This window comes from Anas acuta, chromosome Z (genome assembly GCF_963932015.1).
Source record: "Anas acuta chromosome Z, bAnaAcu1.1, whole genome shotgun sequence".
NCBI lineage: Eukaryota > Metazoa > Chordata > Aves > Anseriformes > Anatidae > Anas > Anas acuta.
In genome coordinates this window covers 29529396-29543347 of record NC_089017.1, presented here as the reverse complement: position 1 = coordinate 29543347, position 13952 = coordinate 29529396, and the positions used below count along the sequence as shown (strand labels likewise).

Genomic DNA, 13952 nt, shown 5'->3' with positions numbered 1-13952 from the left:
TGTGTTTATCTTCACACACTCTTTGTTTGAATTTTCTTTTCCCTGGTCATACAGTCTTTAGGTCAAACAACTGGTCTTTATGTTTGGATAGCCCCAGCATGATTAGTGATATTAGTGAATTATCAAGGTTGCTTGACCTATCACTCACATGACTTGACATGCCTTGCTATATGATGTCATTGTGTTTGCTTCTCATTTTGCCAAGGATGAAATCATACCCATTTCAGTTTGAATAAGAAAACTAGGAAAAAAGCTCATGTGGCTAATGACTGTCAAGGAACAGGTGGCTTTAACCTATTTACCTGCTTCAAATACCCAGAAAGAAATATGCAACAGGGAGCTCAGAGAATAAGACACTTAGTTCTTTGTAGATGGGTGTCTCTTGAAGATAAAGATGAGCAGTGATAGCTAGTTAACTGAAAAAGAGTCTTTTCTCTAATAAACATCAGAGCCAACATTGTTATGGTCTGCAGTGGCAGTAACATATAATGCAGCTTATTTGTTTATGGTGTACTCTTCTGGGGGAAAAAGACAGACTTTGTAAATCTGAAATTGTCATATTGAGCTGCTTTGTTTTTTTTCACCACTGTTAGGAGAAGCTGGTCTATCCTTCTCCTGTTTTGAGCTGAAATAGGCACCTCGTTCCGTTCTGCAGATTTTATTTCTGTCAGCATCTGGGTAATCCATATTCCTGGAAGGGAATTTATGTATTGCAAATATTAGTTTTCTTGCATTAAATAAATGCATAACCTTTAACTTTTGCAGGAAGGATGATATAGAGGTGAACATGGGCGAAACTCGAATAATTTCTAGTGCTGTTCTGTCAGCTGAAGATAAAGATACCCCCAGGGACAGAATTTACTACTTATTTGAAAGACTTCCAGAAAATGGCCAGCTTCAGCTCAAGGTTAGATTTTATATTTTGACAAGAAGCAGGTATGCAAACAACTATCTCTTCTTAGGATAGAATGTAGCTTCTTTTCCTTTTCTCCCAAATCTCTTTCATGTTTTGAAGTAGACTGATGTGGCTAGTTCAATTGTAGAGAGTATTTGAACAAAACAATGATGCTGTCCCAGAGGCTTTGACACTAAAAGCCATATCCTCAACAGGATGGGAGGGAAGGTGAAAAGCAGGACAGATCATCTGAGGTGACAATGGAGAGAAATGCTGGGATGGACAATCAGTGGGGTGAAACTAAGTGAAAAAAGGAAGGAAAAAAGTTCTAGACCAACAAAGGTGGCTAGTAAGCCATTACTTTAGTTACTTTAGGGTTTAGAAGGAATAGTGGGAGATGTTTCTGAAAGAGTAATTACTGAGTTAGAAGAAAAGCATGGGGAGAAGACAAAAAAAAAAAAAAAAAAGGAAAGAATATAGCAAAAGGGGAGTTAGAAAATAAGATTAGAAATTGAATGAAAGATGATTATCTACTAACCAAAGGTAAGATATTAGAAAAAAAAAAAAAAAAAAAAAAAAAAGAGAAAAAAAATGACTCTTTTTTATTGCACACACATATAATAGAAAGAAAAAATAAATTTTAAAAACTTGTGAGCCCCAAAGTATTTTATCGTGGCTTTCTGAAAGAATCTGGAACCATGTGAGACTTGTGAATTCAAAGGGATCTACACAATGGGACAAGAGAGAGCTACTGACGAGTCTAACAGTTTAGAATATAGAGGGTACTGGAGTGTACTTGAACCTTCTGTGCTTGGTATCTTTTGCTCTGAAGCCAGTGCTACTGTAACTACATGCTAAATTTCAAATACACAGAGAGTCTAGCTTAGGCTACCTTATCATCTTCTGAAAAGCAGGAAATTGTATTGGACACTGCATTTTTCCATTAGATGGCTGGGACTTTCTAAGTTTCTATGCTTCTCTAGAGTTCTCCATAGATTCATTTGTGTTATCCTTTCAGGTATGGTTTGGGACAGAATTATGAGCAGCTTTGTCAGATTAAGAAATAGAAAACACAAGCTGGGTCAGGAACTCTTTAATTTTCATCTTATTGGTGTCTCACTGAGAAGTGTACAGAAACATGTTTCCCAGAGTAAAAGTCACTAAATTCCATTTACCTGCATTTATTTATGATAGCTCTATTTTCTCCAGGCTTACAGATGCCTGGGAAAAACTGCATCTAAATCCCACCCTTCAAAACATACAAAACATATATGAAGAAAGAGTCTAAAGCTTAGAAAGGAAGCCAGGTAGCTGCCACTATCAGTTCTCACAACCACAAATACACAGACTTAACTGTGGAGGATACACAGGAGATTGCATCTATTTACTGCGGGATGTTTCTTCTTTCTAGGTAGGCAAAGACTGGGTGACTCTCCAAACCAGCATGAAGTGTACTCAGGAAGAACTGGATATGAACCTTGTAAGATACGTCCATACAGGAACTCTAGGGTCCAAGAACCAAGACTGGTTCACATTTTATCTGTGGGATGGGTACAACAGATCCCCAACAATAGACTTCTACATAAATATCAAGGACATGGAAAAGGGTAAAGATCTGCCTGATGATGTTTTACAGTGCTTGTTTCTGAAACAAAGATGATCTGAGGGCATGTCCTGATACTTTCCTGAGCACTATGTAGGCCCTTGGCAAGTCTCCCTGCAGCCCCCAAAGTCTCTCTGCTCAAATTTCACTATGATCAGAGCCCTAATGCTCCTGGTGCTGGAGAAGGCATCCTGAGATTTGAAAAGCCTCTGCCTAAGGCAGTGCACTCCACCTTGCCTCCAAGGAATCCCAGCTACTTTTCAAACATAATTGACAGTATCTTTTTGAAACTATCCTTATGTGAGTAAATCACAGCATAGGAAAAAAACAAAACAAAACAAAACAAAAAACTGACAAGAATGTAATAAGAAAAGAAAAATGTAGCTCAAAGACAGCCCTTCCTCCCAGGTTTGTGCTGTTGTCTTACAGTCTCTCTTCCTTCACTGGACAGCTATTAAAGCCCTAAATTAGATCAGGCTATCCTAACACCATGTTAGTTTAGGAATGGGTATTGAGACAAACATCAAGAGAGGTTCTGTTCTTTCCACAGTTGGTGGTTTTCAGGCCCTGATGGGATCAAGCTCTGAGAACACTGGATATTGTTAGTACCATGGCTGACCCTACTTTGAGCAGAAGGGTCCTGAAGTCCCTTCCTACGTGAATTTCCCTATAGCTAAATGATGCACGAGAGATCAATTTTCACTTCAGTATGACTATATTTGTGTTGTTTTGCCTATCCTGCAGGAGACATTGCTGTTTTCATAAAACCTCTCAAAGTACCTAAAGGGGATCGGGGTTACATTACAACCGATGTCCTGCTTGCACTGGATGGTACTGACAAGCCAGAGGAGCTGCTGTATGTGATAACTTCTCCTCCACAGTATGGACAAATAGAGTATGTCAGCCACCCTGGAATCCCCATAACAAGCTTCAGTCAAATGGACGTAGCAAGACAAATAGTCTGCTATGTTCACAATACTAAGGCAGCTGTTCCAGAAGATACACTGAGGTAAGGCATGCAAAACCTCATCTGAACAATTTTCCCCTTGTATTTCTTGCATATCCACTAAGAAAAGAAAAAAAAAATAAAAGAAAGAGGAAGCTCTATGGGAATATTCAATATTTATATAGCTTGTTGTGACTGCCTTAGTAATAACTGTATTTTCTAATTGATGCTTAAATAGTAGCCAGAGGCACATGCAATTAATGATACTGGCTTAAATATTATCATAGCACCCAAGCATACACAGATGTTAAGATTTAAGTGGGGGAGATGGACCAAGAGTATCCTCTGTGTAAATTTCCTTTGGTTTCTTGCTGTGGATGGATGTGATAAAACAGCTTCATCCAGCTATTAGCCAACTGCTTGCTTTTCCATTCGTATTTATTACGTCTATTCTCTTGTAGGCTTTTTGAATGCATAAGTTGTTCTTCAACACACTGGAAACAATTAATCAATTCTGACTAGCTTCGAATGGCTCATAAAATCATGTAGACAACTGGATTTTTTTTTTTTTTGAGCAAACCTGGCTACTTATAGGTGCAATTCAGAAGTCTAGTGATATTTAAATTTGCTTCACATTATTCTGAACCTTTCTCTTATACCAGCTTAGACTAGGCTCAATCCTAAAGTGAATATTTCCTTATTTTATTAAATAAACTTCACTTGTTTAGTGAATGGAATGATGCAATGAATTATCCTCAGGTAAAAACAGGGGGTATGTATTGTCTCAAGGGAATTTTTGTAAAAGAGAGAAAATTCAGAAAGAAATAGTTCAGAAGTAAATAAAATGTTTCTAAGGAAAGAATGATAACTTCTTGTTAACATTTTTTTTTTTCCATCAAAGAGACTTTGATGGAAAAAGAAGTTCCTTTAAAATTCAGATTTTCCACAGGAAAAGTCAATTATTTTTCATTTGTGACTATGAGAAATGGAGTGTGTCACTCCTAATGGTTGCAATTCAGAGGTATTCACACTCACAAGAATAGAATCCTTACTGCATTTTCCATGATACATGATGAAGCTACAAGGACATGTTTCATCAACCATTTTAAGAGCTTTTTTGGAGGGAAGCCAAGGAAGTGGGGTGTGGAAACACCAAATAAACCTCCCTATGACACTGCTCCAGTGGGGCAGCTCCAGTGACATTATCTATAGTTAAGCCAAATGTAATTTTGAGACATTCCTCAGTAGAAACACTTAAAACTATCCCTTCCACTGAATTCAGTGCAACAGAAATTCAGATTTTCAGATGCCTATAGTTATGAGATTTGTCTGATCCACTTGTCATAACAGGAAAAGTGAATGAATATTTTTTGGCTACATGGAAGCTTAGTGATACAGTTGTAAAACACTATGACCAAAACTAAAATTATCTCAGGCAAGAAAACCTGCAGTTGTGCCAACTCTAAAATAGGTAGTGGAATAGGTAGTGTACAAGTGGCTTGCATCAGTATGACTTTTACCAGACTAATGACAACAGATGAAATAATTCTAGGGCAAATATGCATATATATGGTCAATGTCCTCTGTTTAGGACAACAGCTGAAAACAAATTAGAAAATCAGCTTTAATAAAAGTAAGGTTATGATGTTTTAATAAATATTGATATTTGATAAATATTTTAATCACAATAATTGATGTTCCTTGAAGTTAGCTTTTGGCAAAGAATTTGGTTTTGTATAGGCATATAATTTTTGTGGCAGAATATTATTATTATTTAAACTAGGAATGGTTATGTTAATTATATGGGTAATTATGGAGGGTGGGTGGGTAGGGGTTTGGGAAATGAACAGATCAGATTTTTACCTTCCACTGAAATACTTTCTTTGGTCATAAATTTGCCTGTATTGTTTGGTGCTGCTGGCCTGGAAGAAAGATTTGGCAGTGCTTGTTTGGACAGATGACTTCAAGTGATTAGCAACCTGACATCAGATGCTGGCAGCAGGATGCTAAAAGAACATGCTAATGTCCTCCATTTTGACACGCTGGCTCAATTTTGTAATGAGCTGGCACTATTTATGATTCCATTTTTATCTTTTAAATGCCATGACAGATGGTAGGTCCTACAGCCAACTCTATTGCCATCGAACTGCAGAAAGCATGAAATGTTGGTAATGGTGAAATCAAACCATGCAACATGTCCTCCTAACTGTGCCTGGGAGTTTTACCCTAAATTTCATCAGAGTGAGGAGAATATTGGCTGTTCTCCATTCCCCGGGGAAAGATGAAGCAGCCATAAACCAGAAATAAAAAACAAAGTCTCCCCAAGTACAGAAAAAAAAAGGACTTGGACACAGATAGCTTCATCACCTGTAAAATCAATTGGCATACAACATTTACATTGCAACGTTTAATCTGATGTATAATCAAGAGGTATGCTCCTGTCTGGTATTCTGTAGAAGATTCCGGATGAATCTTCACTTTGACAAACTGAATTACCCTCTTTAAGTCTTTCACTTGCATATGGTTTCAGATATTATCCAAATGATTGTACAGCCTTCAAAGAAACCAGACAAAACTCACTTCAGCTGCAATCTCCCAGATTTTTTGAGATATAGATAAGGTCTTCACTGAATATATTTTGCCCCCTTTTTTTTTTCTTTTTTCTTTTTTTTTTTTCTTCCCCTTTAGCATACTATTAATCATCATTATTCTAATTCTGTATTTGATTTTAGCTAGATTACTAATAGCACAACGCTTTTACCATTGGCACAATAGCATTAGGTCAGTGCAGACAGATGTCTCTAGGTTCCCAGCTGGGAAAACCATCCTCAGTAAACATATTTCTAACTGCTATATTGTCCCTGCTCTGCCTATGCTCATTCCCATCTGCTTCATGGCATTTTGCCTGCTTACAAGTTGATCAAGCCCTAATCATCCAGCATTGGTGAAGTCAGTGAGGAGTTTTAGATGGACAGCCTGTGTGACACAGTAAGGTACATCATGACCTACTGAAGGTCAAATATTCCAAGCGCACAACAGCAGACCAGGTTCTGACACTGTGATTCTTTTAATACTCCTCTGAAATCTGTAGGCAAGAAAGCAAGAATAGGGGAAAAATCTAAACCTCAACTAGTCCTCATTCCACTTATATATGGTAGAAGATAGATGGTATATATATATATGGTATAGATGGAAAGCAGACAGCTAGGTTGGCCCACATATTTTCTTTGGCATGCAGTGATGTCCCTCACAAGATCAACAGTCTAAATGGTGCTGTATGTGTACTCAAAGGATTGTGCAAAAAAAACAAACCAAACCAAACCAAACCAAACCAAACTAACTAACTAAAAAAAAAAAAACAGGTAATGTGAACAGCATTTCTTTGCAAGGCAGCCTTGGTCCAAACAAGGCCTTTTGGTACTCTGTTCTCACTCAGACAGAACAAACTTGCATGAAAACCAATCTCCAAGAAGCTTTAGTAAGTACTATGTGCCACAACCAGAGAAAGCTCTGTAGAGAGAAAGGTAAGTCTCATTTATTTTATGATGATGTGACATTAAGATTGATGAGATGCTTCCAAGACAATTTTTATTTTTTCTATACTATCAATGGGGTTTGTTACAGGCATGACAATGTGCAATGTTACTGCTTTCAGACAAAAATATTTAAGTAGTAATATTGGCAGTGAAACCTAGAATGAATATTGAAGGTTAAAAGACTGATTGTCTCTTTATTTTTATCTGCCAAAAAAAATTGATAATAAATGTCTGCAGAGCATGCTGTCACTTATACTGAAAAGCCCATATCCAGCTGGTAGACTTCCAACAGATTTTCTCTCCATACATGGGTATCTTTATCTTTTTCAAGTTCAGGAAAGGAAAAATAACTATAAAGCATAATCATGTCTTTAGTATATCTGAAGAGCTTGGGAGAGAAGTATAAGAAACTATGCTGCTATTAATAGAAATTCCCAACATAGAGTAATAATCCTGCAGATGTGACTCTTTGATAAAAATCTGGTATGGACATCTATATTTTTTTAAATTACCCTAGCAACTTGTACAGTTCTGCCCAATATATTCATCATATTCTTAATATTTCAGTGAAATTGCACTGGTGTTTTGTAAAGAAATATAATTCAGTTCCTCTGAATATACAGAAATGTATAGTTACAGCTAGTGCCCAATCTAGGCTATAAAGCAAGATGAGGAGGGATCTCTACATTTCTTTTCCCACTTTGTCTTCTTTAGGCAGTTTGGGGACTACTAGGTATAACAGGTTTGCAGCAGTGAACAGAACAAAACCATTGTCCAGGCAGACTATGTACTTTACACACCTCTTTCTGCAATTTGTAGGCAAAGCCAGCATATTCACTTTACCACTGGCAGGTAACCAGATGAAGATATAGTTAAAGAAAACATCTGTATCTGTACCATCCCTTCATTTTAGACATGCTCCATCTCTACCTGAGCTAGAAGATCAGATCAACTCTGTTAGGGCTGCTGAGACTGACAGGTGTATTCTCAAAGCCACTCCTTTGGCATTTTGTCATAGTCCTGCAGAGACAATATACCTGGCTATATTATTTCATGTTTTTAAGTTATACATCTGCCCCACAGTCTGGGTTTGATCTCAAATCAGCTCTAGTCTTCATGTGTTTTGCAGTATCACCACAGGCAAGTCCTGTAGTAAAGGTGTGTATTATCATTTCATTTCAATAGATGGTGAATCAAGACACATGTTGAAGACTACCTTGCCTCTTTTTGCCAGATTCATCATCAGCAATGGATTGAGGACTAAGCATGGGACATTCATGATCTCCTTGGAGACAGTCGACCAAGCTTTGCCGACACTATCTAGGAACACAGGGTTAAGATTAGTGGAAGGTGCTATGGTACTCCTTTCTCCTGATGTCCTGCAGCTTTCAGATCCAGACACAGCTAATGAAGACCTTACCTTCCTCTTGGCTCAGCTCCCCCAATATGGTCATCTCTATTATCGAGGGGTTGTGCTGCTACAGTACAATTTCACTCAGAGAGATGTGGACAACATGGATGTTGCATACAAGCACCGAGGTGGGAATTCCCAGATTGACAGATTTACATTTGTTGCAACAGATAGGACTAATCAAGGCTTCATCGTGAATGGGAGGGTGCAGATCGAGCCAGTGGCATTCACCATTCAGGCAAGTGTGAACACAGGCCTACTTAAAAGAGATATATAGCATGATAAGATGGGAAATGCACTGATTTTGACTAAGCTTAGAATTGCTACTTGCTGCAGCCTATTATTTAACAGAGATATTTATAAGCTAAAAGGCTTGCTTTCCATGTTCTAAGTAATTACCACAATACATTACTCAGAGAAATATTTATATATATCTCTATATATAGATAGATAGATATAGGAAAGAGATACACAGAACCTGTGTTGCTCTCTCAAGTATGTGCTGTATCTCACTGCATGAAGAAAGCAATTGTGCAAACAGAGCCTGGAAACCTCACATGGAAAATAGCACTTAACTGGAAGTCAGATTTCTTCTGGAGCAGACAGCTAATCAAAATGATAGTTGCTCTCCTAAGCAGGTTATTGTGCTTGTAGCAAAAGAAGAATGGATAAAGAATATCCTGATACTGTAAAATAAATATACATTTATCTAACTTTGATTTAGGTGGATCATACAGACAAAATGGCGCCAAAAATTATTCACCTCCACTGCTGTACTGATGTGGAACTGCTGAAGAATGGTAATTATGGGATCTATATTACTGCCAGGTCCCTGAAGGCATCCGATCCCAATACAGAAGATGACAAAATAATTTTTAAGATTTTACGAGGTCCTCGTTATGGCTACCTGGAAAATGTAACATCGGGTACTGTATTCTGTAATCTCTATCTCTGTCTTTTGGGACATAATCAGACCAGATTTCAAAACCTATCCTCTTAATAGTTGCTTGGCAGAGGAAAGCAAAAATTTTTAGCAAACTTTGGGTAAGGTTTGATTGTAGTAGCAAAGCTTTTGCACCAAGACCTGAGTGTCATGTTCATCATTAATCCTTACAAAGTTTGAGAAGATTGTTAGTAGTTGCAGTTCAGAAACTACTTTTAGGAAAGGAAGCTTGAAAGATTGGTATAGGAGGTAGCAAACTAGAATAAAGCATATGTACTCTGAACTTTATGACAAGGAGAGTAATAATGAATATCAAACTATGTCACTTGATCAACATGTTACACAGGAGCTAATTGACTGGGGCTTACAATAAACTGGGATAATAAACTGTTGCTGTGTAGTTATAAAAACGGCTTTCTGGAATTTCAAAGTTTTCTAAGTGTTTAACAAAGAGAAATATTGAAAACAGTCTGTATGAGCTACATGGTTCATATAGACTTAAAAGACTTTTAACTTACTTTGACTTTTCCTTTCTTTCCCAGGTGGATTTATCCATGAAGGGTTTAGCCAAAAGGATGTAAATAGCAAGATTATACTTTATGTCATCAATCCACTGTGGGAGATGAATTCAGACAACTTGGAGTTTCAGGTCACAGATCCCAGTGGAAATTCAGCAGTTCCCCAAATGTAAGTTTGATTGTCGGTTTTGAGCGCTGCAATGCACTGTGCACATCATCTCTCAGGGCTCTGGGGTGGCTAAGGTCAAATGAATCAGTGCTGGCCTGGATGCTGAGCAGGACTGAATGTAGCTATGGTTTCAAAGACTCAAACCACCATTTCTTTTGCTAAAAAATAGAGAAGTTTTCTTCCCCTCGGGGTAGCAAAATACAAAGGGTTAGTTTCAAGTCAGACTGGGGCACACTTTGTGCCACAGGCCTAAGATCACGATGGTGGAGATGCTCTTTAGCTGTAAAAGCTAAGGGAGTCATAATTTTTCAAAAGAGCAATGAAAGAAGGTGGAGGGCACACATCATTCTCTTTGTCATGTAATTCTACAGTTTCAACTAGGCATATTATCCAATCTTCCTTTTGACATATGATAAACCTTTTGTACAAAAATTGCACACTGGGTTATCATCTGAACTGTACTTTGAAGATAAAGACTGAAAGTGGGAGTAACTCTTCCAAAGGGGACAATGTTTTTCTTATTTCTGCAAATAGGACTGAATGTCCAATTTATTTAATCTGAAGTAACTGAGAAAAATAACTGACACTATTTCCCTGTGATGAACTGGTTCCCACAAACCAGGAATCACAGTGAAGGAAACTTCCCTGGAGAGGAAAAAGGGGAAGGAGCAGACAGATGGCTTCAGGCTCCAGGCCCCTCTGCAAAGCACTTGAACGACAGAGAGGATTGAGGCTGAGCAGAGCTGGAGCCAGTGTTTCCGCAGTTACACACTAAGCCAAAAGATGTCCCTATATCCAAACACATCTGAACGAAGTTAACCTGAGCGCTTCCCAGCTGCCCTGTGCTTGCTCAGAGATGTTCTGATATTAAACACAATATTAATATGCAGTCACTCTTCATGGGAAGGCATGGGTTCTTGCATATAAATAGCAATGCATAATATAGTTTTTAGGAAAAGCGAAAACAGTAAACACTATTCTTATGGGAAAAAGGAATTTCAGAGAAGTAGAAAATACTTGATAGCTGCACTGGACCCCAAAACAAAGAGGAATTTGTCTTTTAAGGAAAAATAATGTTTTCATTATGTTATTTATAAGCTTGTGACTTTTTTTTTTTTTTTTTTAATAGTTCATCACTTAATTGTCAATGGGTCAAAAGAAAAGTTGATGTGTATGTTGATACTATCAAAATTGAATCCCACCTTTTGTCTGACTGCTGCACCACATCAGGTCATTAGTATTCTTAAGAAAATCAGTTTCTAAGTAGGTTGTCTACTTTTGGGTATCAGCAGATATTAGGAGGACAGGAAGAAAATTCCACTAGTGTTAGAGCTATTCAACCCCAAAAGTTCTAGAAGTTTGTTTTGGAAAAGTTGAGGTTGATTTGTAAGTAGTGCAGCTCATTTTCCTTCATTCTGCTCTGTCTCATTCATCTCTGACTCTCACTAATTTTTATTACAGCTTTTCAAAAGGTGAGATCTTTATTGGTTACCCTGTGCAGCATGGGATTCTCTAAGGTTCAGTCACATTCCCTATAGGCCATTCTAAAATTGATTATATGAGAAGTTTGGATTCAGCTACTTCTATGGCTGAGGAGAAAAGCACACAGAGTATGAAATGAAGGGTTGTGGGGTGAACACACATGTAGAAGCAGTGAAGTCCTGGAATGTGCCCATACACTAGGAGGTGAGTTGGAGGAGAAATGAAGTGGGAGGAAAGGAGGGTGTTGCAGAGTAAATACTGTGGAGTGACAATAAAAACAACTTACAGGGATGGTGGGAACCACAATAGCCTGTATTGCTTGGCCTGTCTGATGGTATGGACAAACCATGCTCTTTCCAAACCCACTGCAGAACCTCTCTGGTTCTGAAAAAAAAAAAAAAAAAGAAAAGAAAAAAAAAAAAGTTTAAGCTTGGCTTGAGTCAGACAAGGGCTCAACTGGAAGATTTATTAACCGCTTCTCACTTTGTAATCAGCCAAATCACACACAAATGTTTTGACTTGGAAGGAAAGACTGAGTATGTGTATTGGCTAGACTGACAGTCGAGAGAGAGAAGCGCCACCTTACTGACCCTGCGGACAGCAGGGGGTGGGGGCATCAGGGAAAGGTGGCTTTGTTCTATGCAGGCTTTCCTTCCTCTACCTACAGGCTGGAGCTGCAGTGGTCTCGGATTGAAATGCAGCAGACAGAGTATGAGGTGTGCGAGAATGTGGGGATGCTGTCCCTGAAAATCACCAGGGCAGGACACTCTGCCGACTCTGCCTTCATCGCGGTGAAGGTAAAGCTAAAACCAAAAGTTTTAACTGGAAACTAATAATAAGCACTGGAGTCTGTTAATTTCTTCCTTGGACTGGCATTGAATGACAGCTCCATATCACAACATTTATTCTTTAGGCCTTCATCTTGTTTTTCAGCCTATGCACACATTCAGCTAAGCATGTCTTGTTGGGACCCTGTGGGGAAATGCTGTACCTTCAGCACACAGCACAGCACACTGGTTTGGTGAAACAGGTTGCAGCATGCTACGTACTGCTTGGTTTCTTTGCAGGTCAATGAAATATCTGCAGTGCTGGGAAAGGACTTCACAGTGACACCCTCCAAACTTGTTCAGTTTGATCCAGGTACAAACAAGTGCACTGACTAATTTTAAAACAAATTCACTGATTTTGAAGGTGTAAAGTCTCATTTTGGTGAGTGCAATGTGTTATGTTTTCATAGCTAGAGGAGCAACATATGATTAAAGATATTTGGGTTCATTTTCCAGCAGTGCTGTGGGCTTCATTATTGTCATGCTTTGGGTGTCTCTGGGGAAAAAATACTCTGGGACTGAGTTTCACAATTTACCATTCAGAGATTCAGCTTCACCCCAAAAAGAAAAGAAAGGAAAAAAAAAAAAAACAAAGCAAAGCAAAGCAAAGCAAAACAAAGCAAAGGAAATAAAAGAAAAAAGAAAGTTTTTGCCCATATAAATAGATTATCTAGGTATGAAAACCCATATGCTATCACAATCAGTCCCTTTGCATATGCTAGCCTTTTGGAGATTGTTGGAATGCATTCTGTAGGCATAGACTAAGATTTATTAGGGTTTAGAAAACGGAGTCCACAAAGGGCCCCTTGGGTGTGCCCTGCAATGATAGTGGAGGTTATGCCACTGCTGACAGGAGTAAGATTTCAATGGCAGAAAGTCACTGTGGCTACAGAGGAGAAAAAATATAGAATGGGTAAAAGGCTGAAATAAATAGCACATATTTGGTGGTAAAAATTAGTCCAAGTGCTGATCTTCATTTGGAAAACAGATACTGGGAATACAGCAAGTCAGTTCCAGCCTGGAGATTTTTACTTTATCACCTCAGCTTTTATGTTAATTAAAAAAGAGCATCACATCCTTTGGAGATTATGTAGCACTGTATTCCATGGATGAAATCATAAATGTACCTCAGCAGACAACAATTTAAAAAAAAAGGGGTTGGGAGGGGGGAAGGTGGAACTCTGCCCTAATTTTCAATACTCTGAAGCACACATGAAATCTCTGAAACCAGTGAGCCACTTCTTAATGCCCTATATTTAGTATTAGATTTTGTTTTTTTTTTCACGTTAAATTAGAAGATGGAAGAAAGATTAGAGATCAGTGTGAAAAAATCTTTCACACTGTGCTTACACATCACTCCAGCTCTCCTTCCTGTAATGTATTGTGCAATCAAACTTACCCAACTTTGGATGAAAATGGCTAGAAATCATTGCAAAGAGATTTTCTGTGTAAGTCCCCTTACTGAATTTTCCTTTTCTGTTGGTAGCAGCAGATTCTCCAAGCATGGGGCTTCCTGATTATGATGGTGAGCCACATGAAAGTTGACTGTGAGCATGGACAGGAGAGGTGCACACTGTTCCCCTTTTCTGGCCAGCTTCTCTTTCAAACAGATGAGCTCCCTC

The 13952-nt window shown here is 38.3% G+C and overlaps 1 protein-coding gene across 13 annotated transcripts in view; it reads left to right on the top strand.

Moving 5' to 3' along the window:
* FREM1 (FRAS1 related extracellular matrix 1) overlaps positions 1–13952 on the top strand; it is a 65782-nt gene that overhangs the window by 38295 nt on the left and 13535 nt on the right. For 6 of the 13 annotated variants that reach the window (XR_011091050.1, XM_068666146.1, XM_068666145.1 and 3 more), the window contains 8 exons: positions 766–907; positions 2307–2502; positions 3243–3507; positions 8215–8629; positions 9116–9317; positions 9877–10021; positions 12171–12300; positions 12571–12643. Coding sequence is in view for 11 of the 13 variants with exons in the window: in XM_068666146.1 (XP_068522247.1) it covers positions 766–907; positions 2307–2502; positions 3243–3507; positions 8215–8629; positions 9116–9317; positions 9877–10021; positions 12171–12300; positions 12571–12643 (1568 nt within the window). In the remaining 2 variants the exon portion in view is untranslated. Of the gene's footprint in view, positions 1–765; positions 908–2306; positions 2503–3242; positions 3508–8165; positions 8630–9115; positions 9318–9876; positions 10022–11482; positions 12145–12170; positions 12301–12570; positions 12644–13952 lie in introns of those variants that run through there. The other 7 variants (XR_011091051.1, XM_068666152.1, XM_068666151.1 and 4 more) reach the window with 7 other exon arrangements.